The 17448-nt window shown below is 36.4% G+C and overlaps 1 protein-coding gene and 1 long non-coding RNA gene across 2 annotated transcripts in view; both read left to right on the top strand.

Annotated features, from left to right (window-relative positions):
* The window catches only part of LOC134666619 (uncharacterized), a 205770-nt gene that overhangs the window by 92787 nt on the left and 95535 nt on the right, over positions 1-17448 (top strand). The gene's annotated exons all lie outside the window — the stretch shown is intronic.
* Positions 1-17448, top strand: part of LOC134666602 (gamma-aminobutyric acid receptor subunit alpha-2) — a 51042-nt gene that overhangs the window by 12654 nt on the left and 20940 nt on the right. The window contains exons 2-4 of the mRNA XM_063523817.1: positions 12517-12866; positions 13073-13140; positions 15081-15301. Of these exons, the coding sequence (XP_063379887.1) occupies positions 12517-12866; positions 13073-13140; positions 15081-15301 (639 nt within the window). The remainder of the gene's footprint in view (positions 1-12516; positions 12867-13072; positions 13141-15080; positions 15302-17448) is intronic.

Raw genomic sequence — 17448 nt, 5'->3', positions numbered from 1 at the left:
AATGATGTTTACGTAATTATCATAATTTGCAATTTTTTTCTTGAATACAATATATTTTATTTTATACATTGTTTACTAATATTGATGTGTTTATTATTTTCGTAACTATGGCAACGTCAAATCTTAAAAAAATTTTAGAATGAAGGTTGAGTCAGTAACAAAGTGACAAAATTGGTCTTAGAGCATTTAATAACTGGAGTGGTCTGTGCTTACTGTTACGATAAGGGTTCCAAGCAGGAAAAAAAAGCTTGTTTTAACACCAAATAATGTTTCTTAATCTCAAGCAAGACTACATAGTAATGGCGTCTCATACAAGAAGAAAGAACAACTACATTTGTTTTATATTGACAACCGAATAAATCAAATATCATAGGGCCCATTATTCGGATTTTGAAATAGATATCTATTAGATATCTTTTAGACATCACCATCAAGATACTCGTAGGATAACGATATGTTTAAGATCTAACCTGTCAAATTTGACATTGGCGTGATTCTGGAGATACTCTTGAACGACTTCCTCGGGATTTGACTTAGAGATCCAATTCACATCTAATAGATATCTTACGCTATCTAACGTAAAAGTGACATTGGTTGCCCGAATTGCGCTGCAAAAGAGAACTAGTTGATATCTAAACTATAACGTATCTAGAATGGATCTAGTACGTGTCGTCTCTTGTGAATATCTTGAAGTTCGAATACGGCAGATACCTAGTCTATATTCTTTATTTTTTTTGTTGACAATATTACTCACCCCTGTGCCGAAAAACTTGCACAATTGTGCAAACTTTTGTATGGACTGACATGGCTATTTGTACGTTACGTACAAATCATGTAGAAATAGCAATACATTTGACGTCCCCGCGTTTTGTAAAGAAAATGACAGCGATGACATCTCCTTTCTAAATGCTCTAGAGTAGAGGTAAAGGAATATAATCTCCATGTAATTAATTAATGAAAAAGTCTCCGTCAAAAACCTTAAGAGGGAAGTATACTATAGTAGTACCAATAAAAGTCTGCAGCGGATTTGATAGCCCACGCAGCTTAAGTGTTATTAATTTCATAGAAGTTTGACGTTTAAAATGACACTTGCACTGCGTGGACTATCAAAATCGCTGCAGACTTTTACGGTCTGACTATACGTCGTAATCGTCCATACAAAAAGAGAAAACGTTTTTCCACTTCTAAATACGAGAAACTTCCATTCTCCATGATTTTTAATATGGTATTGATACAATGAAAAACTAGGTTTATGGGTTTTCTTTTTTCGCTACTCTGGAGAGATTTAGAAAAATTATAATAGCTGACAGCGTGCCCAGTTTTTGCAAATATTCTCCCATAAAGGAGTTTTCTCATAAAGTCATAAAGGATTCTCCTTACCTCTACCCTCCATATTCACGGCTACCATCAGTATATGTATCATTACTTTCTGTGCATCTCACTTGCACTGATATGCGAGAGCGAGATGCATAGATAGTAAATTACGTAGACGTGAGAAAATGTGTCAATTTTCTTATTTAGTTCTTTAAGTGAGTCCTAGAGGCGCTGTATAAAACTCCGATATAACTCTTGCTCTGTTTTTTAGTATACTTAGAAAGGGACAGCATCGTTTGGAGTGGAGTGAAGTTAGGTACATAAGACCGTAAAGAAACGTAAAACGTGACACACGGCACGTTTATTCACCGAGTGTAAGTGAAAAATACTCTGCCAACTGATGGTAGAGGCACAGTAACAGATCTGCGTTTTCAGTTTCTGAGTAAATTGTGAGGCGGTAACGGTTTCAATAAATCCAAGTGGCGTAATGAGAAATATAATTTATTTTGCTCGGATCAAGAATAACCGTATGAGGGAAGTCGTGTGAGAGTCAGTCCATGAAAAGTCTGCAGCGGATTTGATAGCCCACGCAGTGCACGTGTTATTTTAAACGTCAAACTTCTATGAAATATGACGTTTAAATGACACTTGCACTGCGTGGGCTATCAACATCGCTGCAGACTTTTCATGGTCTAACTCTATGTATATATTTTTGAGTTAATTTTATTTTATTAAATAATTTATTTACAAACAATATATATACAGTGGTACAACTAAACGAAACAAATGCGTTAATTTTATTAACGCATTTGTTTCATTTTTAGTAGGTATTATCATTTATATAGTTTTTCTTAAAGAATTTCTGTTCATTTTCTCTTATAGTATTTTTCTTATTGGGACAAGAGACACTATGGGGCTAATAATGTATCATTCTAATTAGGTATATTTAGAAAGTGTTTCTTATGCCATAGTTATGTTACTCAAATTTCAAAGAAAAACAGCGCAATAATTGCATCTAGAAATACACTCGTGTACTTTTGGAACTTGTTTTGAAGTCGATTTTATTAATAAAACTTTTTATTACTCTTGGCTTGGGCTAAGTGCTAGCCGATCTCGCATGCGCAGGTTATGGATACAATGGAAGTCGAGGAAGTATTTTTAGTCTAACTAACCGTTGATTGTAATTTTTTTTTGAAGTAGCTACTTCTATCGGAAAAAGCGTATTCTAGGTGATTCAACCTAATGATATTGATATTGGTCCTTCATATCGGCTAACACACAACTGAAGTGATTAAAAAATGTACCTATACGTCAAAACGACGTCTGATCTAATCAATTAGTAAACATTCTTACGTCAAAATGGTCAAAATTAATAAACACTGTAACTGATAAATTCAAATATCAATATCATAGTACACGCTGCGCGTATGGATTATTTACTCTTGGATGCATCATGAATTGGCATTATGGCAAACAGTCATAATATCATATTGCCACGAATTTACAGTGACTTGATGAGTACCAATAATGTTTCTCCAAATGATAAAGGAACGTTGGGGCTAAACCTGAAACTGAGATGATTCTCGCAAACTACACTCATGCCCCACATAACCATGATTCAAATGTACTTGCCGCATGTAGGACAAGCTTTGCTGTTGTTGGGGTATACATTGGAATATTTAGGTGTGTTAAATGCGCCATTCCCAAGTGGCATGGTTTTGGTGGGGCACGTGTTCATGCTCACGGACCCGAACATGTTCTCTCCGGACCGGCCCCGAGCCACGTTTGTCAACCTTACGATCCTAACAGGAAACTTCTTAGTATTTCTTTACGATTTGTTTTTCCCAGAACTCCAAAGGCGACACGCCCCTGTAACTCCTGCAAGTAACGACGGCTAACGTTATTATCATTAAGAAAATAATTATGTTTATGAAGATTTTATAAACACTATTTTAATGAAAATAAAGGTAGTGGCGTAGTAAGATCTCTATCAATCATAACCAGCCTTTTTACTAGAAGTTATTTAGGTACTTATTCGTTGAGATTGTGTTTCGACCTTGTCACGACTGAGTCAAAGTCATACCTGCCTTTTGGCACATGTCAAAATGAAATAAATAAGAAATACTCTCAAACCAAAGTGAGGAAATTTAGGTAAAAGATGTCCTAAGCCATAATATTTATGGATTTCAAATATTATCTGGAACCTCACCTACCAAAGAAGATTTTAGCTTTATAGTAATATTGCCGAACCAGAAACCACGCATAATTATGTTGAATGTAAAGTGCGGTAGTTCTTGTTCATGCTGTGGACCTTCAAACAAGCAAGTCTTACAAGAACATTTCAGAAGAATCTGCCTATCGGTTCTGGGGACTAGCATGGCTTGCCTGGGATATTTAACCGGACACATCGGTGTACGATGCAAGTTGACCTGTTTCATTTGGTGCAGCAACTGCCTCATATTTGGGGGAGAAATTATTTCATTTATCATTCAGGTAATGCACATCGCTCATACTTTTACGTACGTAGGATCGTTCAAACCCAGTATTTGTAATGTAAACTTCTACTATGCAGCAGCAAACATATTATCGCTTGCAGCGGATATCAAAAAGTATAGGTTAAAGTGTCAGTCGACGACATTTAAGAAAAAGCCAGGTAAAAATACCTAATGGAAGAAATTAAGGAACAGGTTATGCTATACTTGCCCTTTTTTGGTCATGCTGTGATGACACTCGGGTACGTGCTGGAGCAGTTGTTCTCGGTGGAGGCCCCGGTAGCCAGCGGCATGGTGCTCATGGGTCATCTGTGCGTGCTCACCGACCTGCGTGCCCTCAGCCCCGCCCGCCCCAGCGTGCAACTCATCAACATCGCGTTTCTTATGAACAACATTCTAGTCTTCCTGCATGATTACATAAAGTGGCTACAAGAATGGCGCACCAATCAAATAGACCAATCTGTGAATTATTAGTTTAGGCCTCTAAAATAGTTGAAACCTTTGTAAATAACTTATATAATAAAGATGTCTACCACTAGAGACTATCCACTTTTCGTCTTAGTGTCATTGGAGTGATTACATCGCCGTGAGTTTTAAGCCGTTATGAGGACTACTTATTTGTATTATGTTTTTTCTTAATTAAATCCTAAATCTATATTGAGTCTTGTGTCAAGTATTTTGAGTCCAAAACTTAAGAACCAACTCGACTCGTTTTTACAAGAAACATCGCTTAAAAACATCCTAGTCTTTGAAATCTGTTAAGTCGAGTACATTATTGAATCTTTTAAAGACCCCGTCAACAACTTCAACAGGTTTTATCTAAATAGTAGTAAAGAATCCTCACATTGTTCTGTTTTACTCGGTGCATACTTACGAGTAGGTACCTAATTAGATTAGACGAACTCTACTTGTAAATGCAGTCTAGTAAAAAATAAAACATTAAATATGTATGATATTTACATTTTAGTTATATGCATATAAAAACTCCCACCGTACCACTTTTTATAATATCAAATCGTAAACGATAAAATTGGATTTTACTGACTAAAGCTTTTTGGGCCCGTAGAAGAGGTTTACTTCCCTGGTTTTAACTAACTATGTACCTAATAGTGGTTGTAGCTTATCGCCCAACAACATTTATATGATGATTTTGATATGTTGATACCTATTCAATTTAAGATTATTTTAATTATCAGTAGGTACTTCAAGTGACTGATTAAGTAATATTATATTGTTTAGGTAAGTACACTATTAAATAGATAAACAAAAAAAACTTTATACTGTGTAACTGATGAGGGACGAAGTAGGTACTATTACCATCCCGCTAGCGCGGGTGAATAAGCGTAGGTAATTGAAATGCGAGCTTGTACTGGCTATAGTTCGTATTTTTAGCATTAGAAAAAAGGTAAATAATCTTGACGTGTATTTTTATTGAAAAACACTTTTAAAAAATAATTCATGGCAAATTTGTAACAATTATGAATCATAAGTAACAGATACTGATTTTTAAAAAGCGTTTCCAAATAAAAGACACGTCAAGATCGCGTAGTCTTTTTCTAATGCTAAAAAAAAGTCAGCAGCCCATCCGAAGCGCTTCCTAAGCGGTTTTAATAAGAACCATATAAACCTGCCCTTTACATTAGCCTGACTAAAGTATGAATATCAAGCTCTGCATAATATTAAATGAAGTAGCTCTCAGTCGATCAAGCTCGATTTATGGAAGAGAACATTCGGACAACGAAAGCATTTATGCTTAACTGAAATAAATAAAATATTTATATTACTTCCTAAACTGTTTGCACGATTGCAAAATATCCGACTTGTTGTAATTCAAATGTACCAAATTTAGCTAGATAACTTATTGTTGGTTCACTTGAAAATTAAAATAAGGCACATAAATTAACTTGCATAGAATAATTAATAAAAGAGGGTGTCCGTCGGTACCAGAGAATTTTAATTGGCTACTTGATAATGTTAGCACAGCAAAATTAAAATCCGTCCGTGGACACTGCTGACATACTAGTATATACTAGAGTTGGACCAAGAAAAGTCTGCAGCGTATTTGATAGCCCACGCAGTGCAAGTGTTATTTATACGTCATAATTTCATAAAAGTTTGACGTTTAAAATGACATTTGCACTGCGTGGGCCATCAAAATCGCTGCAGACTTGTCTCGGTGTAACTCTAACCATCATCATCAATTGCATGATATCTCAGTTTGTATTAAGCATTGATGAGACCTAGTAATAATTAGAGGTACAATAATCCAAAGGAAACCTTATAATATAAATGTGTTATAGTATGAAGTGTGGCGTAGCTGCGATATTTGAATCAAGAGCGATCGGGGCCTGAGTTGACAATTTGGCACAATTTGTAACCGGCGGAGAGTACTCGTGCTGAGAGCTCTCCACGCCGCCGATGAGGCTGTACAATCACGGCTTTTGTCGTCGACACAAAGGGAAAATAATTACTGAAGGTCACCTGATAGACAAAATCTCGTTATCTTCCTTTTTCTCCAATGTGCTCGGAAACGTTCAACTGGTATCTACGGGAAGTTCTTCATTATGGTCTTCTAGTTATATCTAATAAAATAAAATGTCGAATAAAAAAACAAATTCTTTTATGTAGCTACTGTTTTAGCAAACGGAAACGAAAAAATATTGAGAACAGCTAATTATTAAATGTCCATCTACATGATAGGATAGAGTTCTAAAAGTGTTAATAATTTGTGTCGAAAGATGGCAGTAAATGTACTGACTACATAAGTACATAATTTGACAATATTCCTCTAGTCCAAATTCTCTTTGACGAGGGTGGCCCATTTTAATGTATATGTATTTAATATGTCTGTGTCTCACAGAAGTTTTGTTGTTAAGAAAGCGTGTGAACAAATGTTACAGCAAAATGTCCCAAGCTCCTGGCATGTATCCGTGGCCGTCCTAATGAGAGTTACCGTATTTCTCTATTTTCTCGATTCGTACCCACGAAGTGCTCCTAACTCGTCGTTACTAGCCACCCCATGATTTGCAGTTAAGTTCTGTGTAGAAGTTGCACTTTCGTTTCGTTTCGTTTAGGTACGTAAGTAGAAACTTCGAGATCGTTAAAACAAATCGGTATAAGATTGTTATGTAGAATAGCCGTCACTTGTCTTACAGGACATAAAAATATATTCCCGGAAGGGAATAAAGTATCATAATGTGGGTAAAAATATTCGTCAAAAGATCTCAGAGGCATCCCCTGCCACTTGTAATACAAAAATAACCAGAAAGAAAAACTGAGCAGTATACAAAAAAATATACCTATACGTAAAATTCCCTAAAGAGGCAATTAGTTATCTACTTCAAGTGAGTTACTGAAACTAGTTTTACTCAAAATATAAAATCTAGTTGTCGAACTAGAATTGAAATATAGCCTATTTATAGGGTTCCGTAGTAACCCTTATATTTTAGCCGTGTCCGTCTGTCTGTCCGTCCGCGGATTTGCTCCGTGGTCGATAGTGTTAGTAGTTTAATTTGGCATGGATCCATAAATCATGGCGTGAGAACGGTAAAATATAAACCACAAATAAAATTTAGGCTACCTCCCATACAAGAGCATTTCTCAAAAAGTTTGTACATTTCGATCACATCTTAGCTTTCTATAAAAATTGGTAGGCTGGTAAAGTACATGAAGCTGACCAACTTCCACCATATTTCCCAAAATGTCCCAGAAAGTTTCTATGAAACATTCCTTTTTTGTTACCAAATGTGTAAGGAAATCTTGTAACAAAAAAGGAATATTTCATAGAAACTTTCTGGGACATTTTGGGAAATATGGTGGAAGTGGTTCAGCTTCATGTACTTTACCAGCATACCAATTTTTATAGAAATCTAACGCCAAGCGCGCACCACGATTTTTATTTTTGCGACACGATTTTAGAATCGCGCTGTAAATTATCGCAGAAAATTCAGTGCGCGCACTGCGATGAAAAAGTCGACGATTTGTCCATTCTCGACATGGATGTCGTACCAGTCGCTTGTCGTGAAACAATATGCAATCGCTGTATGACTGAGTATTTATACCACAAAGGTGATCTCCTTCTATTTCTATAATTAAACGGTCAACATCTAGCGTCTCATCTTGTAACTCCATTGGAGAAGCAGGTTCCGAAATGTTGACGCTTGGAGAGCGAAATGCCGACTGAGGTCCCGGCTGCGATTTTATTATCGCAGTGCGCGCGGGGCCATACAGCTTCGTATGCTGCAATTCACTTTGCGACAATCGCGTCGCGCGCTGTCGCGGAAAAATGTAACAAATCACAATTTTAAAATCGCTGCGATTTTTTTGTCGCATATGCGCGCACCGCCATATAAACCCATACGTTACATTTCTGCGACTAAATTATCGCGCGACAAAAAATCGTGGTGCGCGCTTGGCTTAAGATGTGATCGAAATGTGCGAACTTTTTGAGAAATGCTCACAAAATGCTTTTTTGAATTTTTTGTTTGGGTTTTGATTCAATGGTGTGGGGTATGGTTATTCGTTTGATAGCTGTTTTAAAACATATAAGGTTCTCATCAAACCATTTTTACATAAAATGAATATTTTCTAAAATAATCGCTCTTGGGAAGGAAAAAAATGTGAATTTCACATAATGATAACTACGGAACCCTACACTGAACATGAAGCCTGAAATGCTCTTAGCCGATTTTTTTAATTTATACTAAAACTACCTACTTGTTACCAGAATGTCTAATAAGATAGGCTTCTGTTTATATCCATTGGGGAACAAAAACGTTGGTTTTTTTACTCTAATAACGTGTTTGATACTTTATTACTTAAGTATATATACGCTCGAAACAACATTTAGTTATCTTCTACGATCCTACTTCCATTTAGATAATGGGATCAAACAGGAGCTGGAAGAACTAATTAGTTACTTTGCCTCAAGCATTGTCGTAGGTAGGTATCTACGGTAAATTTGTTAGCAAAATAGCAATCTTGCGATAAATTAGCTTATCCGGTACGACTGAACTATCAGCGCGACTCTATCTCGCGGTGAGATAGACTACCCGTCCCTCTTTAATTAACATAGAAAAAGACGGGTATTCTTACTCGCCGCGAGATACTGTCGCGCTGATCATGTGCTAGCACGACAGGGGTATGAAAACGTTACATCATCATACAGGCAAATAATTTTTTGGCAAAAATTTCATTTTTGGTACAAGCTTTTATCGCTGACTGTATTTTTCTTTCCACAGGCAACTAATGCTCATCGAGACAATTCTAAAAACCCCAAACACAATTAGGTTTCGTTGTTTTATCACATAGTTCCTATGGCCACCTCCGGTCTCCATCATCAGATCAGCTCGATGATACCATAATATTGCATTGTCACCCGACTTACGTATGTATGCAAAATTTCAGCTCAATCGGAAACCGGGAAGTGGATCAAATTTAACTTGCAAGATTTGATTACAGACAGACAACGGTCAGGTGAAACTAAATAAAAGCTTGTAATAATTAACGACTAGCGAAGTCATTTTCATTAGTGTCAGCGGCAGCTGAAAGCGGGACTGGCCATGTGCGGGCTCTGTCCACGAGGCCTGGCAGCAGGAGTCGCATATTTCTACTCCGTTGGATGCGCGAGCGGTGAATCTAGCTCTTAAGTGTAAAGTCTAGTGTAACATGACCTTTAGATCCTATAGAATAATCGCAGGACGCGATTATACTTACCGGTTTCACTGAGTTCACGCCGCATACGTGCTTTAAAAGCTATTGTGAATTGGGACACCCGGATCTCTACAGCCACTAAGTAAATACCGCTCACCCCAACGCAACATTCATGTTTGCGATCACAGGACAAATGCTTTCCTTAGTTAGTAAAGCGCCACAATACCGGGTGTGGCCTGTAATATGAGCAAAAAATTAAACTGTAGGCTGTACTCCTCATACTGACTTACATTTGTTCAGCTACTTTTAAAAATAAATTGTGGTTTGATTTTTTCTACACTTTATTATTCTAGACGCAATGTATTGCGAATTTTGTTTTGTTTAAGGCGTGACAAGCAACGTCAATCACAATGATATGGCGTGGCGATGGCGTCAATTGAAGATATTTTGTACGAAAAATAGGGAGTCTGAATAATTCATAATTTTTAAAAGTTGTAGCGCAAAAGTATCACCGTTTGAGGAGTACAATCTATGTTTTAATTATTTGCTCATGTTACAGGCCACACCCGGTATACTTCATAATTACCTCTCTTGGCAAAGTCAAAGTGTCACTAAATTATTAATGTTTAATTAATTGAAATTGTCGCGTGTACGAGATCAATCGAGTCGAGCGGTATTAACAATGGAGAGCCTTTCTTTTCAGTCCTTACTTTCAGACAAAGGCATATCGAGTTCTACGAGTAGAGTGATAAAAGGCGATCTTACAATTTGAGAGATGAGGCGAATTAAACGAATGATAAATTAATATCACATACAAATAAGTAAATTTATTTTATAGGTCATTCTATAATTTTATAAATGAATTTTAAAAAGGCACCGACTACTTCACATCTACACGTAGTAGGTACAATACTGTTGTTATGTGTGGTCTCTCTTCGCGGAGCTACACCTATAGATAGGTACCTTTTCTCAGAAATTTTCTTAAATGTCTAACATTCAACGCTGAAATACCTGTAGGTATCATCAATCATAATTTTGCTGTGTGAATTATCGTTATTAATTAAATTGTTTGTGGAGATAGTCTAGAACACAGTTTGATATGGATTATTGATGAATCAATCGCAAAGATTAGGTATATAGGAGGCATAAAGGGTAGCAATCAATTAGTTCATGCATAGAAGGCGCAATCATCGCCCGTCACTCGGCAATTGGGACGACTGTGCATCTGACGCCCCTCTTACACATGCACAAAGTCATCCGGGCCATTCAAGTATTCGCGCTAAACTCGAACATGTTACGTGAAGTTTAGGGATCTCATTCAATGTCGGCTAATTCTCTTATACCTATATCGGCCACCTACAGAAATTGTTGAAGGAACTACGAGTATTAACACTATTAACCAACAATAGATCAAAGATATTTACGCTAATATGTACCTTATTTTCATACGCAATAGCGTAGCAGTTGCCGCATATCGGTATTGCCTTAAAACTACCTTTACGTACCCTTTCCGTAGGCAGGTAATTAAATTTTTGGTCGCTCTTTGATCTCGGAAGTGTAGACATAGATAGTGTCCCCCGAGAGAATCAAATTAATAAAGAGTTTTAACTTCCATAGTACCTACCATACCTACCTCATCGTTTTAGTTTAAGTATTTACGATTCAATTTTAGTTTTTTACGTAAGAATTATTTATCTAATAGATACTGGACAGAGAATTCGAAGGAATTGCGAGATTAAAGGCAGTGATGAATAAATTTTTATCCACGAGCTATACCGAGACCCTCTTTAACATAACCTAAAACAAAGAACCGCCTGGGCCCCGTGCCAAGGGTCTCGAAAGGTACGCCAGAATAAATGCCATTACTCCAACTAGTCCCGGGTTCGCTATTTATATTCAAGCAATTAAAAAGAAATACGACTTGATGAATATCGCCAAAGAAACAGTTTTACCCGATTCTAATTGATTGCCCCTGTTTCACCAACGTGACAGGTGCGACGAATTGTAAAATCACTGTTGCTGACGTCACAGGCATCCATGGGCTACGGTTACCGCTTACCATCGGGCGGGCCGTATTCCTGTTTGCCACCATCATTGTATTATTTAAAAAAAACTTTATGATATCGGAAAAAAACAGATATTTCTCTTGCTAAGTTTATGACAATTGTCACAAGAAACACTACAATTGTCACGAAATTCCGACATATAACTCATTACCTGTCAAGAATTACCTACAATTCTTCTAAATCTTTGACAATTGTCAGAAACTTCGCAGGAGAAATATCTGTTTTTTTCCGATATAATAAAGTTTTTTTAAATAATACAATGATGGTGGCAAACAGGAATACGGCCCGCCCGATGGTAAGCGGTAACCGTAGCCCATGGATGCCTGTGACGTTAGCAACAGTGATTTTACAATTCGCCGCACCTGTCACCGATGTGAAATTGGGGGGATACTGACAGCTCTAGACATAAATTACTATTTCGTTATCTGAAAATCGTAGTTCAAGACTTTGTTCAAGACCAAAAAAAGTAAGACAATGTTGCCACTTTTTACATGTAAAAATAAGTAAATAAAAGTACTTGTTTAAATCGTAGGAGTAAAATTACCAATAAATAAATTATCTTAGCGCGTTTATTTATAAAGAAGGATTTTACTATTTTACAAACGATTTATTGCAGTGGCAACACTATCTTACTTTTTTTGGTCTTGAATTACCAGAATTACGATTTTCAAATCAAATCATAATTAATCTTCGCCCCGAAGACAAAATTCGCGATTCGCCAAAAATTATACAGAGTGAAAATTATAGATATAGGTACTTATATCTTAAGCCTCTAGGAACAAACACTTGGGTCTAGCTTCCAATATAATTGCAAAAACAAAATCTTCATTACACGGTCCAATGGGAACGAGATCAATGAAGCGTCAGTTAAAAATAAAACAAAAAATCACTAGGTATTCAGCTGCCGAGCGCAATTTCATCGCGGCCGACATTGCAGCGCACTACGGAAACATTTTAAGAAATATAATAACGTCAACATTCTTTCCTTGCAGCCCGCAAGTTGACGCAAAAGGAGCGATCTACTTGACGACTAAAAATGGAACATTTCCAATATCGGTGCCCGCAACGTCCCGTGAGGCGGCGTCGCAACACTCTCCCAAGATTTTGTCCAGCGCTGATAAAAACACTCCTGTACCCACCGGTTATAGCGACCGTGACTACTGGGACACCAATGACAAAATCCTTTCCGATTATTTGAATATAACGTTCGGTGAAATGGACACGCGCTATACGTGGAAAAACAAAAGGAGTATCAACGATGCGGTTTCCAGAAATATCACGCTGGTCCTCGAGAACCTTTTGAAGAATTATGAGAACTCGCAACTCCCTACTCATGGAAAAGGTTTGCGTCAGCATATTTAAATATCAGTGTGTGAGATAAGAAATAGTACTTTATGATACAAGTGCGAAAATTAGGAAATTCGTAACGAGTGATATAAGTGGAATCGAACTGGTGATAAATTAAGACAAACGTAGCAGTCACCCTACTAAGTCTTTAGATATTTACTTCCCATTGTAGGTAACTTTTCATATTTTACTTTATTTCAGGGTACCCTACAGTCGTGCAAACCAATATATTGATAAGGAGTATGGGCCCGATATCAGAGCTTGATATGGTGAGTATGTTTACCCGTTATTCGCGTAGACAGGATGATATATTATAGAATGTTATGTTGTTCATAAACAACTTTACATTGTATATCATTCTGTATCATTATGTTGAGAAAAAAATTAACACCCTAACACGGCTAACAAATCAGATCTTATCTTCGGAAGATATTTTATATTAAGTAATCATTCCCAAAACAAACTTGCGTACATAATTATACATTTACATATATACATACCTATATATACTATAAATAATATTATATATAAAATTTGTATCGAGAACAAATAGTTTTTAAGTGAGAAGACATTGTGCCAGACAAATGTCACGTAGGTACTATCAAATTATTAATCCAACAGTATATTTTATTATTATTTTTCATATATAAAACGTAGTCAAAACGAAACCTATCGACTAGGTATGAACCTTTATGTCAATGAAAGTAAAGTTTTCCACTTTAAAGTACCTAAAACTCATTCAAAGATAAGTTACTTGCTGTCGACATCAATCAATAGATTTATGGAAGAATGATTGCCAACCATTCTATTTTTTTCCAATTATGGTCTCTATAGACTTATAGGTCAGGAAATGAATGCTCAAAAAACGTTGTAGAGGGAAATGCTAGGAACACAATTTTTGACTCCGTAACTTTGTTTGGACTAGTTAGACGGTGAACATATCAAAAGTCCCCGGCTGTAGCCCCGGTGCTGGGGGGTAGAGGGGGGTAAGAAGGTCGAATTTTTCGGTTTTTCATTGATATCTTGGAAACTTTGCGTCTTAGCGACATGACTACTAAGACAAACCGAAAGCTGATAAAATTAGTTACAAGTTTTATCCCGTCAAGTTTTTCGATATCTTGAATAGTTTTTGAGATACCCGCTCTTAAAAGTTTATTTACGGATTTTAATTTTATCTTGATATCTACATCAGTGAAGCTGTTAGGCCATGTTTGGTATCATTTTCGTATAAATCGGGGGTGCTGAATTCATTTATATAGATACGAAAATGATACCAAACACGGTCTAGCAGCGTCACTAATGTAGATATCAAGACAAAATTGAAAGCCCTAAATAAACTTTCAAGAGCGGATATCTCAAAAACTATTCAAGATATCGAAAAACTTGACTGAATAAAACTTGTAACAAATTTTATCAGCTTTTGGTTTGTCTTAGTGGTCATGTCGCTAAAACGCAAAGTTTCCAAGATATAAGTGAAAAACCGAAAAATGAGACCTTCTTTCCCCCCTCTACCCCCCAGCACCGGGGCTACGGCCGGGGACTTTTGATATGTTCACCTCCTAACTAGTCCAAACAAAGTTACGGAGTCAAAAATTGTGTTCCTAGCGTTTCCCTCTATAACTTCTTATTGCTTGGCCTATTAGCACTAATATGCGAGTACGAGCGAGATGCATAGAATAGTTAGGTACTTATTTGTTTTACAAGGGGTTGCCCCCTTGTTGTTTAACTCGTGCTAATATTAATGCCCGAGCAAGTGAGATTACCAAATTGAACCACGAGCGCAGCGTATGGTTTGAAAAATTGAATCTTTAGCATGCGAGGGTTTCAAAGCACGATGGTTAAACAAAACTTGCAAACAAACAAGTAAGCAAATGAACGCAAACGAGTTGTCTGAAAGAGAAGGAAATAAAGATCATATTTTTTAAATCCTATAGTTCGTTTTTTTTAGCATTAGAAAGAATTCCGCAGAAGCAAGCGTGCAGTTTTTATCAGACTCGTTAATTGTTAATAATTATTGAATTATCTAATGTAGCATGGTCAATACATATAATTTACTCCAAATTGTTACCGCTAAAAGTGCCAGATTTAGAACCACAAGCGAACTTCTGCGAAGTTCTTTCTAATGCTAAAAAAAACGGACTATAGCGTAGTATTTATGCCAATTTCCTAATGTTTATTTTATTTAATGAACATTAAGTTTTATATCCAGGACTATTCAATGGACTGCTACTTCAGGCAATACTGGCGCGACACCCGACTCTCCTTCCTCGGACCCATTCGCTCGCTGTCACTATCCATCAAGATGCTCGAGCGGATCTGGCGGCCAGACACCTACTTCTACAACGGCAAACATTCCTATGTGCACACTATAACTGTGCCGAACAAGCTGTTAAGGATCAGTCAGCATGGTGATATATTGTACTCAATGAGGTATGTCCAAATTAGTGATGAACTGTGCCTCTACTATCAGTTGGCAGAGTATTTTTCACTTACTTTCAGTGAATAAACGTGCCGTGTGTCACGTTTTACGTTTCTTTACGGTCTTATGTACCTAACTTCACTCCACTCCAAACGATGTTGTCCCTTTCTAAGTATACTATAAAACAGAGCAAGAATTATATCGGAGTTTTATACAGCGCCTCTAGGATTCACCTATAGAACTAAATAACAAAATTGACACATTTTCTCATGTCTACGTAATTTACTATCTATGCATCTCGCTCTCGCAAATTAGTGCAAGTGAGATGCACAGAAAGTATGTAATGTTACATATACTGATGATAGCCGTGAATATGGAGGGTAGAGGTAAGGAGAATCCTTTATGACTTTATGAGAAAACTCCTTTATGGGAGAATATTTGCAAAAAGTGGGCACGCTGTCAGCTATTATAATTTTTCTAAATCTCTTCAGAGTAGCGAAAAAAAGAAAACCCATAAACCTAGTTTTTCATTGTATCAATACCGTACTAAAAATCATGGAGAATGGAAGATACTCGTATTTACAAGTGGAAAAACGTTTTCTCTTTTTGTATGGATGATTACGTAGTATACTTCCCTCTTAAGGTTTTTGACGGACACTTTTTCATTATTAATTACATGGAGATTGTATTCCTTACCTCTACCATCCACTAAGAGCATTTAGAAGGGACATGTCATCGCTGTCATTTTCTTTACAAAACAGTCTGCCGATTTTTGCGGGGGAGGGGACGTCAAATGTATTGCTATTTCTACATGATTTGTACGTAACGTACAAATAGCCATGTCAGTCCATACAAAAGTTTGCACAATTGTGTTTTTCGGCAGAGGGGTAAGTAATAATGTCACCAAAAAAATAAAGAGTATACCTACGAGACTACTACGACTATGATATTTGATTTATTCGGTTGTCAATATAAAACAAATGTAGGTGTTATTTCTTCCCGTATGAGACGCCATTACTATGTAGTTTTGCTTGAGATTAATAAACATTACCTATATGGTGTTAAAACAAGCCTTCTTTCCTGCTTGGAACCCTAATCCTAAATCCTAACAGTAAGCACTCAATGGCCACTCCAGTTATTAAATGCTCTAAGACCAATTTTGTCACTTTGTTACTGACTCAACCTTCATTCTACAATTTTTTAAAGATTTGACGTTGCCATAGTTACGAAAATAATAAACACATCAATGTTAGTAAACAATGTATAAATTAAAATATATTGTATTCAAGACAAAAATTGCAAAATATGATAATTACGTAAACATCATTAATAATCGAGTTAAAATTATGACTTTGCGTGTTAAAAAATAGGAAGCAAAGTATACGGCGCGATTATACAGGCTACTTTTGGCTACATATTTATTACGTTTGATGAAAATAGTACACACATGAGAAGAAATCTTAAAATATTAAAATAGGTATGTATTATAATGGTCCGCTTCAGTCCGCACCGCCTACTGCTAAGTAACATTATCTAATAGAGTGTGCGGAAAGAGAAGAGTCCTGAAATTTAGGGGAGCCCATACATTATACCTACGACTCTTCTCTTTCCGCACAGACCCTACGACCTACGTATGACCTTAATAGCGATCTTAATTTTATAGTACCTATATGATCTCGAGTATATTTCAGTGCCAAGCGCCCCATTTCCAATACAAAATGAACCCACGCAGCGGGTTTTTGGCAATAAATGTGTTTTAAATTTTCAGATTCTGAATCACCAGCAAAAGTTTTTGAAGAAAGTTTTATATTTCCTGTTACCAAGTTGACATGAAAAACGAGTACCTACCAAACACAATAATTTGAACAACGGAAAATAAAATAATACTTACTTAGTAAAGAAAAATAAATAAACTCACAGAACATTTGTATGTTTTATTTTATTTAAGATAATAATGCTTAATAAAATACATAGCAATTCTTGTGTAAATATTCTTACTATGTGTTATGTGCACCCAGCAACAAAAACAGCAACATGTCTATGTACCGCTCCTTGTATTGAGCCTTAATTCTTAATACATATGTAACTTCTACATGCATACGCATGCATACATGATGCAATCCGGGTTTTCAGGGAAATGTTGTTTTCAATCAGCTTC

Source organism: Cydia fagiglandana, chromosome 8 (genome assembly GCF_963556715.1).
Source record: "Cydia fagiglandana chromosome 8, ilCydFagi1.1, whole genome shotgun sequence".
Classification (NCBI taxonomy): domain Eukaryota; kingdom Metazoa; phylum Arthropoda; class Insecta; order Lepidoptera; family Tortricidae; genus Cydia; species Cydia fagiglandana.
The sequence above is the reverse complement of the archived record's forward strand: the minus strand, read 5'-3'. Positions and strand labels throughout refer to the sequence as shown.